The sequence below is a fragment of the Choristoneura fumiferana genome, chromosome 23 (assembly GCF_025370935.1).
Source record: "Choristoneura fumiferana chromosome 23, NRCan_CFum_1, whole genome shotgun sequence".
In the NCBI taxonomy this organism is placed as follows: Eukaryota; Metazoa; Arthropoda; class Insecta; order Lepidoptera; family Tortricidae; genus Choristoneura; species Choristoneura fumiferana.
The window spans coordinates 3,274,797-3,288,985 of record NC_133494.1 but is presented as its reverse complement, the minus strand read 5'-3'; the positions used below and the strand labels follow the sequence as shown (position 1 = coordinate 3,288,985).

The 14,189-nt window shown below is 36.9% G+C and overlaps 1 protein-coding gene across 4 annotated transcripts in view; it reads left to right on the top strand.

The window, feature by feature from the left end:
* The window catches only part of f (espin protein forked), a 112,312-nt gene that overhangs the window by 89,315 nt on the left and 8,808 nt on the right, over positions 1-14,189 (top strand). For all 4 annotated transcript variants that reach the window (XM_074105163.1, XM_074105166.1, XM_074105165.1 and 1 more), the window contains one exon: positions 10,245-10,810. In XM_074105163.1, coding sequence (XP_073961264.1) covers positions 10,245-10,810 — 566 coding nt within the window. The remainder of the gene's footprint in view (positions 1-10,244; positions 10,811-14,189) is intronic.

The following is a 14,189-nucleotide window of genomic DNA, read 5'->3' as shown; positions in this document are numbered from 1 at the left end:
GATACTAGGCAACGGATAAACATACTTATGAAGATAAATACATACTTAAATACAAATTGATCATCCAAGATCCGAGAACAAACATTCGTATTATTCATACAAATATCTGCCCCGGCCGGGAATTGAACCCAGAACCTCAAGCTTCGTAGTCAGGTTCTCTAACCACTTGGCCATCCGGTCGTCGTATATTATTCAGGGCAGGAAGTAATACAGTGGCAACAGCGCCGGCCCTGGGGTAAAGCAAGAGGAGCTGTCACTCTAGGCGCTTTACCTTTTCAAGTTCGTATACCTATAAATATAACACTTTTTGCAGGTGGTAGGACCATGTGACCTTGCACTGTTGTGTTTCGACGTGGAGAGTAAGACAGCCGGTGAAATTACTGGCACTTGAGGTATCCCATCTTAGGCCTCTAGGTTGGCAACGCATCTGCAATCTCTTACCACCAGGAGACCCACTTGCTCGTTTTCCATCCAGTCGAATAAAAAAAAAACTTGTCACAACCCTGTCGCAGGTGCAGGTGCAGGTGCTGACTGCAACAAGAGTCTACCGAGTGTCTTTAAACTTGTTAAGGTATAAATGGCAAGGGTCACCAGTTTCCAGTGCAAATAAAATTATGATGACGCCTTTTGGAAGGCGCGGAAGCGGTGTAGACAATCTCGCTCTACCTTGATCAAGGGATAGACGCTGTGGAAGCGTATCTACGCAGTTTAACGCAGAATTAAACAGGCTCTGTAATACGAAGTGCAAAATTCGAACTTGGTATCTTGCCGTTCCGCTGGCGCTAATAGTATTTAATACGAGAGTGAGAGGGACGGTTCGATACGAACCTCGATTTTCAAATTTCGTAGTAGCCTCCCAGACTATGTATCGAGTCCGATCTGCTTGCTATGGATGGTCTGCCTCGCACTGCACCGTCTAGATGACTGAGTTTCTTAGCTGGATAATATATTATTAAGATTGTTTTTTTGGAATCTTTTTGTATTTTTTATTTCAATTCCAAATTTTTACTTTTACGGTCATCCCGTAAAACCTAAATTGAAAATACAAACTGAAATATACATGCACAGAAAAACCAGAAAAATAAGACCATCACTGGGAATCGAACCCAGGTCCTCGGTATTCCGTACCGCGTGCTATACCGCTACACCACTGATGATATTATTATCAACGCTGTTACTTTGACTCCTCTAGGGTGTCGTCAGGTCAGGCAGTAATACATTACTTACTAACGTAACTTGCTACCGTAAATACGTACGGTAGCAAGTTACCTTGTCAGTGCAAGTGTAAGAACATTCATCGTTGTGAATTGAGAAATTATGAGGCAGTTTCTGTTTCCATCCATCCATCCCAGCCTATACGTCCCACTGCTGGGCACAGTCCTCCTCTCAGAACAAGATGGTTTGGGCCATAGTTCCCACGCGGGCCCAGTGCGGATTGGGAAGTTCATACGCACCATTGAATTGCTTCGCAGGTTTGTGCAGGTTTCCTCACGATGTTTTCCTTCGCCGTAAAGCTCGTGGTAAATATCAAATGTAATTCCGCACATGAATTTCGAAAAACTCAGAGGTGCGAGCCGGGGTTTGAACCCACGAGCCTCTGCTTGAGAGGCGATAGGTCAAACCACTAGGCCACCACGGCTTCACGATAGTTGTCGATTTTACAAGGCCAAATAAATATTTGACTGTTTTAGTACCTGAAACCCCGAATGAAAATCTCTAAAAACCAACGTACCTAGTATAAAATGTGGATGTAATGTAAATATCGTCACTATAATTTGAAAAAATCTCGTATCTCAAATCAATACGTTAACAAAAGTGGCCCTTGAAATAATGTTCATAAAGTTCACTCATAAATAAAATAAATAAATAAATATCACGGGACAATTCACACCAATTGACCTAGTCCCAAAGTAAGCTTAGCAAAGCTTGTGTTATGGGTACTAAGCAACGGATAAATATAATTATATAGATAGATACATACTTAAATACATATTAAACACCCAAGACCCGAGAACAAACATTCGTATTTTTCATACAAATATCTGCCCCGACACGGGAATCGAACCCGGGACCTCAAGCTTCGTATAGTCAGGTTCTCTAACCACTAGGCCATCTGGTCGTCTAAATAAAATTGACGATTCTTTTTTAAAAGTAGTGACGATATATTATGTGATTCCACACAAAGTATCGCTTCTTTTTGTGGTCATTTGACGTTCACTCACACAAACATAAAGCTAAGCTTTTGCCTCTTGAACTGCCGATGGGGCTAAGGAAGGTTTGTTGAGTTTGTTGACAGTGACAGGCAAATTATCGCTGGATCTGAGTTAAAGACACATGCGTGGAAAACGCCATTCGAAAAACAAAATTACTTACCATTCAACTATTTTCTTTTTCGATTATAGTTTTGAATAAGTATACCGGGTATGGCCTGTAATATGAGCAAATAATTAAAACATAGATCATACTCTTCAAAATGAACAACATTAGTTCAGCGAATTTAAAAAATAATTAGTTTTTTAATATTCATTACACTTTAATTTAGAGTTTATTCGAAGAAGCAATGTAAGGCAAAAAGCTTGATGTTTGTAGCGTGACAGGCGACGTCAGTTGTGTTCTAGGATGGCGTACATTGATTGCAGTATTTAATTTGTATGAAAAAAGGAAAATCTAAAGATTCCATTATTTTTAAAAGTCGCTGAACTAATGTTGTTCAGTTTGACGAGTACGATCAATGTTTTAATTATTTGCTCGTATTACAGGCCACACCCGGTAAATTTCAATGATACCTACCACAGATTACAAATAGTACAAGACGGTACCTAATTTTTTTATAAAATCATTCATCAATTTTTCTCCAATTTCTAATGCTATTTTGACAGTTTACTTATTTAAAAAATCGTACTCTTGCTTCAAAAATAGTGTTAGTTCTCTTACGTAAAATAAAACACGTAATAACAAAGTTATAAACGATACGACAGATTTACTCTCATAATCGTAAATTAAACATTATTAACACCCAGATCACAGAATAAATAATAGGTAGTATTACGTCCCAGACAACTACTTTCTATCTAAGCAAAACGTCATTTATATTCATAGCTTTCCTGTAAAAAGTAATAAATTATTGAATGCTTGTTTTGTTATAAAATATAGGTAAACTATTCATTAAATAATTATTATTCTACGTGGTAATTGTGTTGTAGATCAACGTGATAAACATCGTTGCGTTGTATTTAACATTTTTTTTACGTAATGAAAGGTACTCTTTGCTACGTCTACTCTTAATAAAAAAAATAGTATACCTACGCCTCTGCGTGTGCCTATAACTAATTATGTACCAAATATATATAGATTATTGAACCAAAAGAAGCGAAAATAAAGCTGAATCCTAGTAGTTCAACATGGTCTTACAAGGAGATGGTCATGGTCATGGGTTCGAGTCTGCGCGGGATTACACCGGGATGACAAAAAACCATGATATTTTGGTTAAAAAGCATAGAGAATTTGTACACATTTGCGGAGAAATTCAATGGTGTTTGAAGTTACAAATCTAGGGGATAGGTATTCCAAAATTCAAATTTTAAGTTCATAATAATACTCTTTGGCATTATTCAATTAAATACTATTTATATGAGCGGGACGGCACGATACAAATTCGAATTTCAAACTTCGTAAGTTCGTCGCCTGCGTGGGAATTTGTGGTAGGAAGATCTTAAGAATAATATTCCCGAAAATTTTACAGTTTTAAAAAGATTTATTTTATTAGTTAAAATGATTTATTTGAACGTTATTATAACAAACTATACAATCGAAGCTTAAATTATGGTTGTTTATATACTATACACCCTGTGCTACTCAAGAAAGGATTTCTCAAAATGGATATTATGAATACGAACATCAAATGAAGTCTCAAGTATAGTATAAGTACCTATTTTATACATTTTGTTTTATGTTTTACGTTATTTCTACAACAAAATGAAAGTGAACTGAATTATTACGAAACTTACTAGTACCGCGGAATTTGCCACCATTAATAAAAAAATCGACTAATTTTGGCTGGATGCATTGACGTATTCGCAAAGTAATGAAGAGAAAATACAATTTGAGAGAATAATTAACTTAGTTCACTTTCTACGCATTTAATGGGCAGTTAGTCTCGGCCTGATTGTACCGTAAGTACAGTCAAAACAATAAAATAATTTATGTAAATCATTTGGCTGAAGAATTAAATTTGGCGTTCACTTTCCTTTTCGTGACGATTTTGGAAGTTATCGGATAGAGTAATGCTAAAATCGGAACTTACTGTTTTACATATTTTACGGCTTTGATTAATTTGACGTTAATGCTTACATTAATGGATATTCACGTAAAAAAACGATTTAGAGCTAAATCTAATTTAGTAGTGTTAAAGTGTCGTCACTGTGAATGTACCTATGTTTTTATGTGTTTAGTTGTAAAATTGGGTGCCCGAAATGAGAGACCGGTTGATTTTTTAGACTTTTTACTCCGAAGCCGATTGCAATGGAACAGTGACAAACAAACTTAAAAACCTTATTTATATTGATGCGCGATACTAGCGCCACCACATTTTGTGTTTTATTTTGTAACTAATGAGGTTCAAGAATGTCAACGGGCATCGATCATTTTGATTAATTAGCAAGCTATCTAGTTCAGCAGATGAACTATGGATGGCGCTGTATCGAACATTAGTTTTAAATGGGTCCCCCTGACAAACAGCGTTGCGGCAGCATAATGTTGCGGTTATGCTGAATTTGGCCAAATTTATACTATCCGATGTTCTTTTTATTTATTCTTTCCTCCTACCTCATACATTTTCTGTGTATCGAATTTGTGTAAATAAATGTTTCTCGCTCCCTCTCTCCAAAATGGTCAAAAAAGTGCCAAAGAGAACTTTCATGCTTAAATCTGCTGATTAGGTACACTAAGGTTCATGCTGCAAAAAGTATATCGATTTAGATGTTACAGGCCCTAATTACGAGCTTCGTATCTTGCCGTCCCACTGACGCTTACGTTATGTAATACCAGAGTGAGAGGGACGGTACGATACGATACGAAAATCTATTTTTGAATTTCCTAGTAACCAACACTTGTTTATCTGCTCACACCGTGAAAGCAACTTTCAGCATCTGTAAACTGAAAGCAGCATAACTAGACAGATGTTATCTGTTCCTTGTGGCCAAACAGCGAACAGCAGTTTAGTCACGCTTCGGGAGCAACAAATAATAGCTCGCTTAGAATACTAAAATCATTGTTTTTACCAATGACCAATAAAATCCTGTTCAATGAAATGTGCGTATTACCTAACTGGCGGACGCTCTGCTTCAGATTCCATGCTATTAAGTGAGCATGAGATGTTCTGGTGGTGCGTGCCTCTGTTACCCATGTACCTACATAATTATATTTTATCACCTGCCAATATTAAGCGACGCAGCGATAGATAAACCAGATATGGTTTTTGTTCGCTTCTTTTGTACATATAAAAAAGCATAAATATAGATTAAATAATTAGACTATTTATATGGCAATTGGCCGTACCTACCACAAATTATATAATTTTTTAAGTACCGAGTAGCCAGATACCAGCTCCGTACCAGTGTAGCTATCTTATTTTTCCAGATGTTGCTAGAAAAGTTCTAATAGACACTCGTTCGTAATTCGCATACATACTACGTCAAGGATACATTCAACTACTAAGGTATACAATGTTATGGGTGTAAGGGAGAGTTAACACACAGGGTGGTAGATATTTGAAATTACCACTCAGAATTAGCAAAAATTTGTCTATTTCTACATAACTACAAATCAAATGAAATGTTATTGTTAGTAATCAAATTAGTGCTGCTGCTTAAGTAGCGTAGTAGGAAAAAAGCAACCTGAGATATTGTACATAAGAGAAATTTGTGTGTAGACTCCTGTCCAGCGGTGGTGCAGGGGTTATAGCACGCAGCATGCTGAGGACCTGGGTTCGATTCCCAGCGCTGGTCTCTTTTTCTGGTTTTTCTGTGCATCCATGTCTCAGTTTGTATTTTCGAAATGTTTGACTAGTTAAAGGATTGATTACAGTTGTAATTCTCTATTACTTTTATAAAACTCTCATTGCGGACAAAACAGATTGGTGCATAGATTTACGGTGGGATCTTTAAATCTGAATTAGACTGGGACGTTTAAAGCAGTTTAATTGGCAGAGTTTTCGTCTTTATTCGCGACAGTCACGAGTTTTACATATTAAACATCCAAGACCCGAGAACAAACATTCGTGTTATTCACACAAATATCTGCCCCGGCCGGGAATCGAACCCGGGACCTTAAGCTTCGTAGTCAGGTTCTCTAACCACTTGGCCAGCCGGTCGTCTAAATTTATCTAGCAAGATGCCATCAAAAAACAAGTGAAATGAATTTTTTGAACTGCTTTCGAGTCTGTGCTAAGTGTTGTGGTAGGTGGAATTACGCGCTTTTAATACTGTTTTGAATTTCTAGAGCTAGTTTCAAAAAGAGTTGCAAATACAGTTTAAACCGCTCATAACGACATCGAAGGGAAATATTTGTTCGATCGTTTGGGTTTGGGACTTTTTTTTGGTCGTTACATCCGATATGTCGTTATGGTCGTTTACGGTTTGCAGTAAAGTTTTTATTTATTTATTTTAATACATTTTCATCCGGACTCGCGTCATCCTGAGCCGTGGTAACTTATTGGTTTGAGCTATGATTTTTCAAGCAGAGGGTCGTGGATATAGCTTCGAAGCTATTCAAAGGTGTGTGAAATTTCCGATGCGCACTGAGCCCGCATGGGAACTAAATCATCTCAGCTTGAGATGAGGTCTGTGCCTAGCCTAGCCTTGATAAGCTTCTGTTAACATGATATTTGTATTGTCTTTACTTGAATCTCGTTTTGTCACGCTTAGAGACATTTAAACTTTTTGGATTGGTTTTGTAACTTTAATGAATAAAAATAACCTTAAAATGTATTTTTTTTACAAAAAACTAAAACACAAATAAAAAACTTGGCCTTCTTACGTTATTGTTGTTGCAATGTTATTTGGTAAATTACTTGTTTTTACGTAAACTTTGTATCTTGGGTGCAAAGTCAGGTACCATTCGAGCGGAACGTTGCTCAGATCATGCTGTGAAGATTATTGTAAAATATCTTCATAATTGACTTAACAACTAGCTATGTAATATCCCAATCTGAAAAAAAAAAGTATATAGACTAGAGATGGGCCGAAAATGGTCTTCACTGAATACGAATATTCGGCCGAACGTTCGGTAAAACTTTAACCGAACCGAATATTCGCCTTAATTAATGATAGAAACTAAAAATATGATTTTTTTTAAATGTTGTAATTTAATTTAACTCTTGATTAAAACAAATTTCTCACAATAAAGACCTGATCGATTATATTAACATATTATTTTATTATAAAAATCTTACTTTTATTTAGATTTTTATTAATAATCATCTTTTTTATCTGCTGTAGTTGGAAATAAACCAACAGTGTCAACAAGAACACAAAGCCCCACTGTACCTCGTAAAAATAACACATTTAACACTCAACTCATACATGACTCAATACAGTAAGAAATTTGAGTAAAACTTTGCCGAACATTCGGTGACTTAGCCGAATATTCGGCCGAATACGAATATTCCGAATGCCGAATATGAAACGAATATTCGGCCCATCCCTAATAGACTCTCAATCTGTGAAGCAACTGAATGAGTTTCTTTCGGTACTTAGTTTATTTTTTCTGTCAATTTTAACTTTTTTTTCCGAAAATTGTTCTTGCTCTACTTTACTTATGTTTTTAGCTTCCTGTGTTCGAAGGTTTAATAGTATCTAGCACATTATAGAAGGTGCTTCTGACCATGGGTCTTTAAATGCAATGTTTATTTCTACTCGCATAACTGAGCTACTTTTGTTCTGCAAATTTTGTAAAAGACAACGAATTCATTTTATTTTTTGCATACAGATTAAATGTAATTTTCAATGTATGCAATACAATACTAAACTGACAGAAAGTTTGGTATGTTTATCTGACAAGAGACTTCAAATGTCTAGTTATTCGAAGGTCCCTGTACCAAGGAAAGTTTGCCCTCGTACAGCGATTACAACATCATATCCGATACACTTATTTGACGATTATCGATTCGACAAATTTTGGGGATCAATAAATTAACTTCAAGTTAGGTATTAGAAAATGTTACAAAACAAAAGTAGCTTCTGTACAGTTATCTGAACAGTGTGGTTTATGAACAAATGAACCTCGAAAAATATGGTTAAAGGTATGAGGCAAAATTACCTAAATAAATCCTAATAGATATTTTCGTATGCTTAAAAGGACGGAAATGTTTTAAAATCAATTTCAAAGACAAAACATTATACAAGTCGATAAAGAACCTAAAGTTATAATTAATTATTAATAGGCTTCGCCCCCGGTGTAGTTTTTTTTTTAATTTTCTAAATCTTGTTTTATAAGAACCTTCTCCTGACAATAGCAAACACAACAGAAAAAGAATTAGCGACATAAGTCCAACCGTTCACGCGTGATGCCGTGACCAAGGGAAATAGGGATTCCAATTTATACCTATATTATTATTAATAGATTATGTAGGTATAACAAAACCATAATAAAATGAAAGCACAATAAATCATTTGTTCATTTTCTAAACTTGTGACAATAGAAAACATGAACGTAATGAATATAGATCGACCACACACAGACTGGTATAGCTTGACAAGCAAATGCACCTCATCATAATTACTTGCAAATTGTATTACTAATCAAAAGCCACTTGCTCGAGTTAACGTATTGGAAATACGATATTACGCCAAAGTCGTAAAGTCTCAATAAATTGCAAAACGGCCTTGTTGTTTAACGCAATCAGAATCACAATCGCTTTCACCATTTCCTTCTATCACACGGTTTATGATAAGGGTAGAAAGAAATGATGAATGCGATTGCGAGCGCCCGCGCGTTAGATGATATGGCCAGTGCTATAATGAGGGCTATAGTTTTTTGTCTCACTAGATGGCGCACTGTTGCGTGAGGTTTTTAAGTATGGTTTTGAAAGTCTGTTATTACGGGCGTGAAAACAAAGTTTAGATTAAAATCATATTTAATTCACCTTAAAACCGTACCATATAAATATCGAGCATGCCACAGTGTTGCATAGTCCCCGTTTTGTTCGGAAAAAAGGGAGGACAAAGGTTTCCGAAAGACAAAACTGTCTCAAAACACAGACATTCATTGCCCCGGAACGCATATTTGCCATAATTAATCTCAGATATTGCAAAATATTCACAAAATTATTCTAATTATAAATAAACCCGCGTAGCTCACCCAAAAACTATGAGATTTGACATTTCGGAGACCTCACGCTACACTAGCGCCTCTAGTGGCGAATTCATACGCGATAGCCCTCATTGTAATTAAGTTTTTACTCGCATTATTGTTGACACGTTCTCTTATTTCTTATTGAATTCATTCAGCATGCCATCTCATCAATATTCATTTAGCAAACATCCGCTAGTTCTATTTGATTAGTTGTGTTAAAAGCTTATTTTTTAACATATATTTAGTAGTTAGTACGTGTGTAAACAGTAATTACGTAATAATGAAAATGTGAAGTAATTGATTTATTTTGCCTTATTAATTTCATTGACGTTTCCAATTTTTCTTTCTACTTGCAATTAAATCGTCTTTATATTGCGATAAAAATATGTGTTGTAGTTTACTTTAGTTAATGCTTCAAAACACGACATGTTATCGGTACATTACTCGATAAAAAAAACACATGGACTCATTCATTGGCTTTAAAAATATTAAAAAAGTAGATGGGCGTTTTCAAAAAAGTTACCCTCTCTTTTTTTTTTAAATTTTGGAAAAATATGTTTTTTTCTACTCAGAATCAAGAGCACATTTGATTCCGATCGTAAAAAAATGTCTCCATTTTTTCATACAAAATTTTATGAGTCGGTTTTGTCACGCCCATACTGAGTGTATGAAAAATCGTCGCAAAGCTGTAATTTTTTTTACGGACTTTTTTTAATCTATCTATTTTAATGTTTTATATTTTCGCAAAAAATAAAATATATTCGATCCCTATAAATATCTCCTGATCTTAAATAGTATCGATAGCTAGTACGTACACGCATGGATACGCTCTGCATGGAGGGTGCGTGCGCGCACGGACTTTCTCTCCCCCCCTAACCAGCGGCATGTTTCAGCGACGCGCCGCGGCTCGGCCGCGTCCGCAGACGACGAGCGGCCGCGCGGTCTCAACCTCGTGAACAAGCAGGCGGCGCTCCCGTTCGTGCCCCCCGCCTTCCCGCACAACGCGCCAGACAGGCTCATCAAACCCTCGGAGTACTTGAAAACAATCACGGCGCCGTGCAAGAGGGACGACGCAGCGGCGGAGGCCCGGCCGCCCCCGCCGCCGCCCGTGCTCAGTGACAATGTCCCTCCGCCGCCGCCCCCCGCGCCGCCCAGCGTCACCGCCAGCCAACCCCTCGCTGTCATCAGCAGCGCTGAACTCAGCGCTGTCCGGCTCCGAGCGCCCGCCGCCAAAACGCTCTCCGCTCCGCCCCCCGCTCGCTCCGTCAGTCTACAATGCCTACCCAGCGCCGACTACAAAAGCGCCAAAATAGACCTCATAGAGGAACTCAAAATGTCCAAGGACATAACCGGGATCAAGAAATTGAAGGTGGAACGAGCGAGACGGGAGAGCCTGCAGGATAAGGAAACGTTCACGGAATTCACGAAGAGATTCACAGCGGAGAACTTTGTTGATCAGGTTAGTGTCACATTATTTCCACTCTTAAAGTACTTAATCTTCCACACGTTTAAGGTCGAGTTGATATGCGAAGTGATGCCGGATGAAATGAAAGTGCTGGCAGGAAATCACATGCACTCTCACGTTTCTCTTTTGCCAACTTTTGATCTGTACATAAAGAAATTAAAGCTAGAACCGGCGAGGGCGAATGCATTCCGCCGAGCGCCGCTTCCACTAACCCACTGATCCATTTTCCCCCCTCTCGCCTCTAATAACCGTGAAATGCATCGCATTATTTGACGAAACTGCGTTTTTTGTACAGGAGGAATTCGTTGCATGCGTTTTTATCATCTGTTACAGAAATTGGTTACGAGCTTGATGGTATCGAAAACATAAATTAATACTAAAAAGAATAACGTGCTGGCTGGTTGTCAAACTGACTAATATAGACAAACAAACACGCACAGTTAAAATCCATTAAAGCTAGAGGCTTGAAATGTTGCCGACATATCCCTTGAGGCTTATAGTGGTGCACTAAAAACGGGATTTTTAGAAATCCCTACGCTATAGAGCAGGGTTTCTCAAACTTATCGCTCCACGTACCCCTGTTAAAGTTTCTAGACGACAGCAAACCCCTACCTCCCCCCCCAAAGAAAGTAATAAAACTGGCTGTTGGAATTGGAGAAACTAAGTTTATTTTTATTTCAACCATCATGATAATATAATGTATATTATTTATTTTAATAAAAGGTAACAAATATAGGTAAGAATCTAAGAATCGTCTTGCCATAAACTGAAACAAACAACAACAAATAACAAACAAATAAGTAACAAATTTGGAGTTGAAATAAAAAATACAAAAATACTCCCAAAACCAATTTTAATCATCTTGCCAGTCTTGCAGCCACCATCACGTAAACCTTGTCGCGAACCCCTTACCGTCGAATAGCGAACCCGTAGGGGTTCGCGTACCCCACTTTGAGAAACCCTGCTAAATAGAGAACAGGCCAATTTTTTATTATGCACAGCAGCTTAGCTATGAAATGTTCTGTCGCCTCATAAGAGAGTTAATTGTTTTGTGTAATTAAGTAAAACCTTTTTGCGCAATTTACAAATTTTCACCAAAAGTCTCAACCTCGCTTGGTTGCAGAATCAATTGTCAGATGGAACAACACACTGCGTATCGTAACTTTTTGCAACAATTTTGTCCAACCATGAAATTGCGGTGACTTTAAAATCGTTTGCGTAAACTTTTTACTTCAATAACAGTTTACTGCGCACCTATGTTTTGCACAATCCATTGCCTCATTAGTATTACATGCGAAAACATGGTGTTTACAACCTTTCATTTCGGCTATGGTTGTAAAGTGGTTAGCATAATCACTGTTACGCAGTCTTATGAATATTATAGCAATTATGTTTCGGAGGCTTCTAAGCAAGACAATAGAATGACGCGGGTGATGAACTTCATGCAAATTCTGTTTAAATTAACTGGATTAGCACGCTTGTTAAAGATCAATTGAGTATCATCATTTCAGGACGTCCACTGTTGGACATAGGCCCATTGAGTATATAGGTAGTTAAAAACCGGCCAAGCGCGAAATGGACTCGCGCACCGATTCCGTTCAAATTTGTAGGCGTCCATGAATATCCTTACCGGTGTCCCTCTCTCCCTAAGCAAAATGTACACCGTGGGGTGGAGTCATTTTAGATGGTTCCTGATACCTATAGACAAACAGACATAAAAGGTATAATTTTTCGACTCTTCGTTTTGGTTGTGCTGTCAGAGCTACCTTCATGCCAAATTTCAAGTTTATAATACAACCGAGAGTAGGTACCCTATCTATAGGCCTTTTGGTTGTTCGGGTTCTCAATGAAACGTAAGACTTAAAAAAACGGAAAAGATTTAGATTTTTTTAGATTTAATTCAAGTTTTTTTTTATTTATGTATCTATAGTTGACAAAAAGATGATTGCGAACATTACATTTTCAAAACGGAACATAGAGCAGTTAATAAGAAAATAGGTAGAGTCAACAACAGAAGTGGATGAGTGATCGCAGTACTCGAAATGATGTAACCCAAATGTGTGGCTCACTCAAGTTTCATTAGGCAGAACCTGGGCTGAAGAGGGTATTACAAAAAAGTTATGGAATGCCACTCCTTCACTTTGGGGAATCAGGGGTAAAACCCCTAAATACTTTATTAATTGTATGTAAATTGTATTATTTCTTTTGTTTATTCTATGTACAGAATGAACATTCTATCTTTGTCTCACAGTGCTTTGGTTTTTATTGCCGTGAAATTTATTGAAATAAATAAATTTAGACGACTACTAGCCACTACATAAATAAGTTAATCGTAGGAAAACAATTACATCACACAAAAAAGATTTGCCTATGGTATTTGAGATTCCTTTGTGATATGATTTCAAGTAGTTATTGTTGTTATTGTGGTCAGCCTGAACACGCAACTAAAAGCCTTTATTTCTATACAAAAAACCACGTAATCAAAATCACGAAATCACTAATTAATACATCACAAAATCCAAAACATTCCCAACAATAACTTCATTGTTGCATTGAGTCAGCGAAAGTTTTCTTTATGTCTCATATCAATTAGGTCTAGAATGAATGGATTATTGCGAGCGGTCTGACTGTACATTTTCACGCTTTCTCTCCGCGTTCACGACTTTTATTTACTTTGGACATGTGGAATTAATAAAATTACGTTGATTTGTAATTAGTAATTAGAGTAAGGCCTTTTTTATTCGCCGCCACTTTCGAAAAACGAGATTTGAGTCACACTGACAATGTGACTGACGCGACAACGGCAGGAGTATTGCATGTAGCTTATATTTTTTATACATATAAACAGAAAAAGTAACCAGACATTAGTTTTATAACTGTGGAGCTACATATATACTGCAATAATTTTTAAGTTTAATGTATTTAGTACAATAATTCGACACGATAGATGCAGATCTGTGACAGAAGTCAAATCAGCAAGTGTGATGTTTCAATTAAAAACAAAATAATGATCATGTGTGATACATTGCGTGTTATTTTATAAGAAAAAATAGATTCTTATTTTTTTTAGTAGAACATATGAAAGTCTGTTTATTAGAAAACTTACTAACTAGTAATCTTAGTAACTAGTAGTAGTAGTTTCCGGGTAATAATTTAGTTTCCCACAAATTGTAGTTGTATAAAAAAACACTGTATATATAGGCTTTATAAGGCTCTCGTTGATTACCTCAAATACTGAATTTAAAAGATTTCTTACCGGATAACGGCAAAATACACGTTACATACCTGCTTAGACATTGGCAAAATTGTCCCCTGATGGAAAAAGCCTTATTTAAAAAAAGGCTCTCGTTTTCAAAATATACGTGATCGAAAG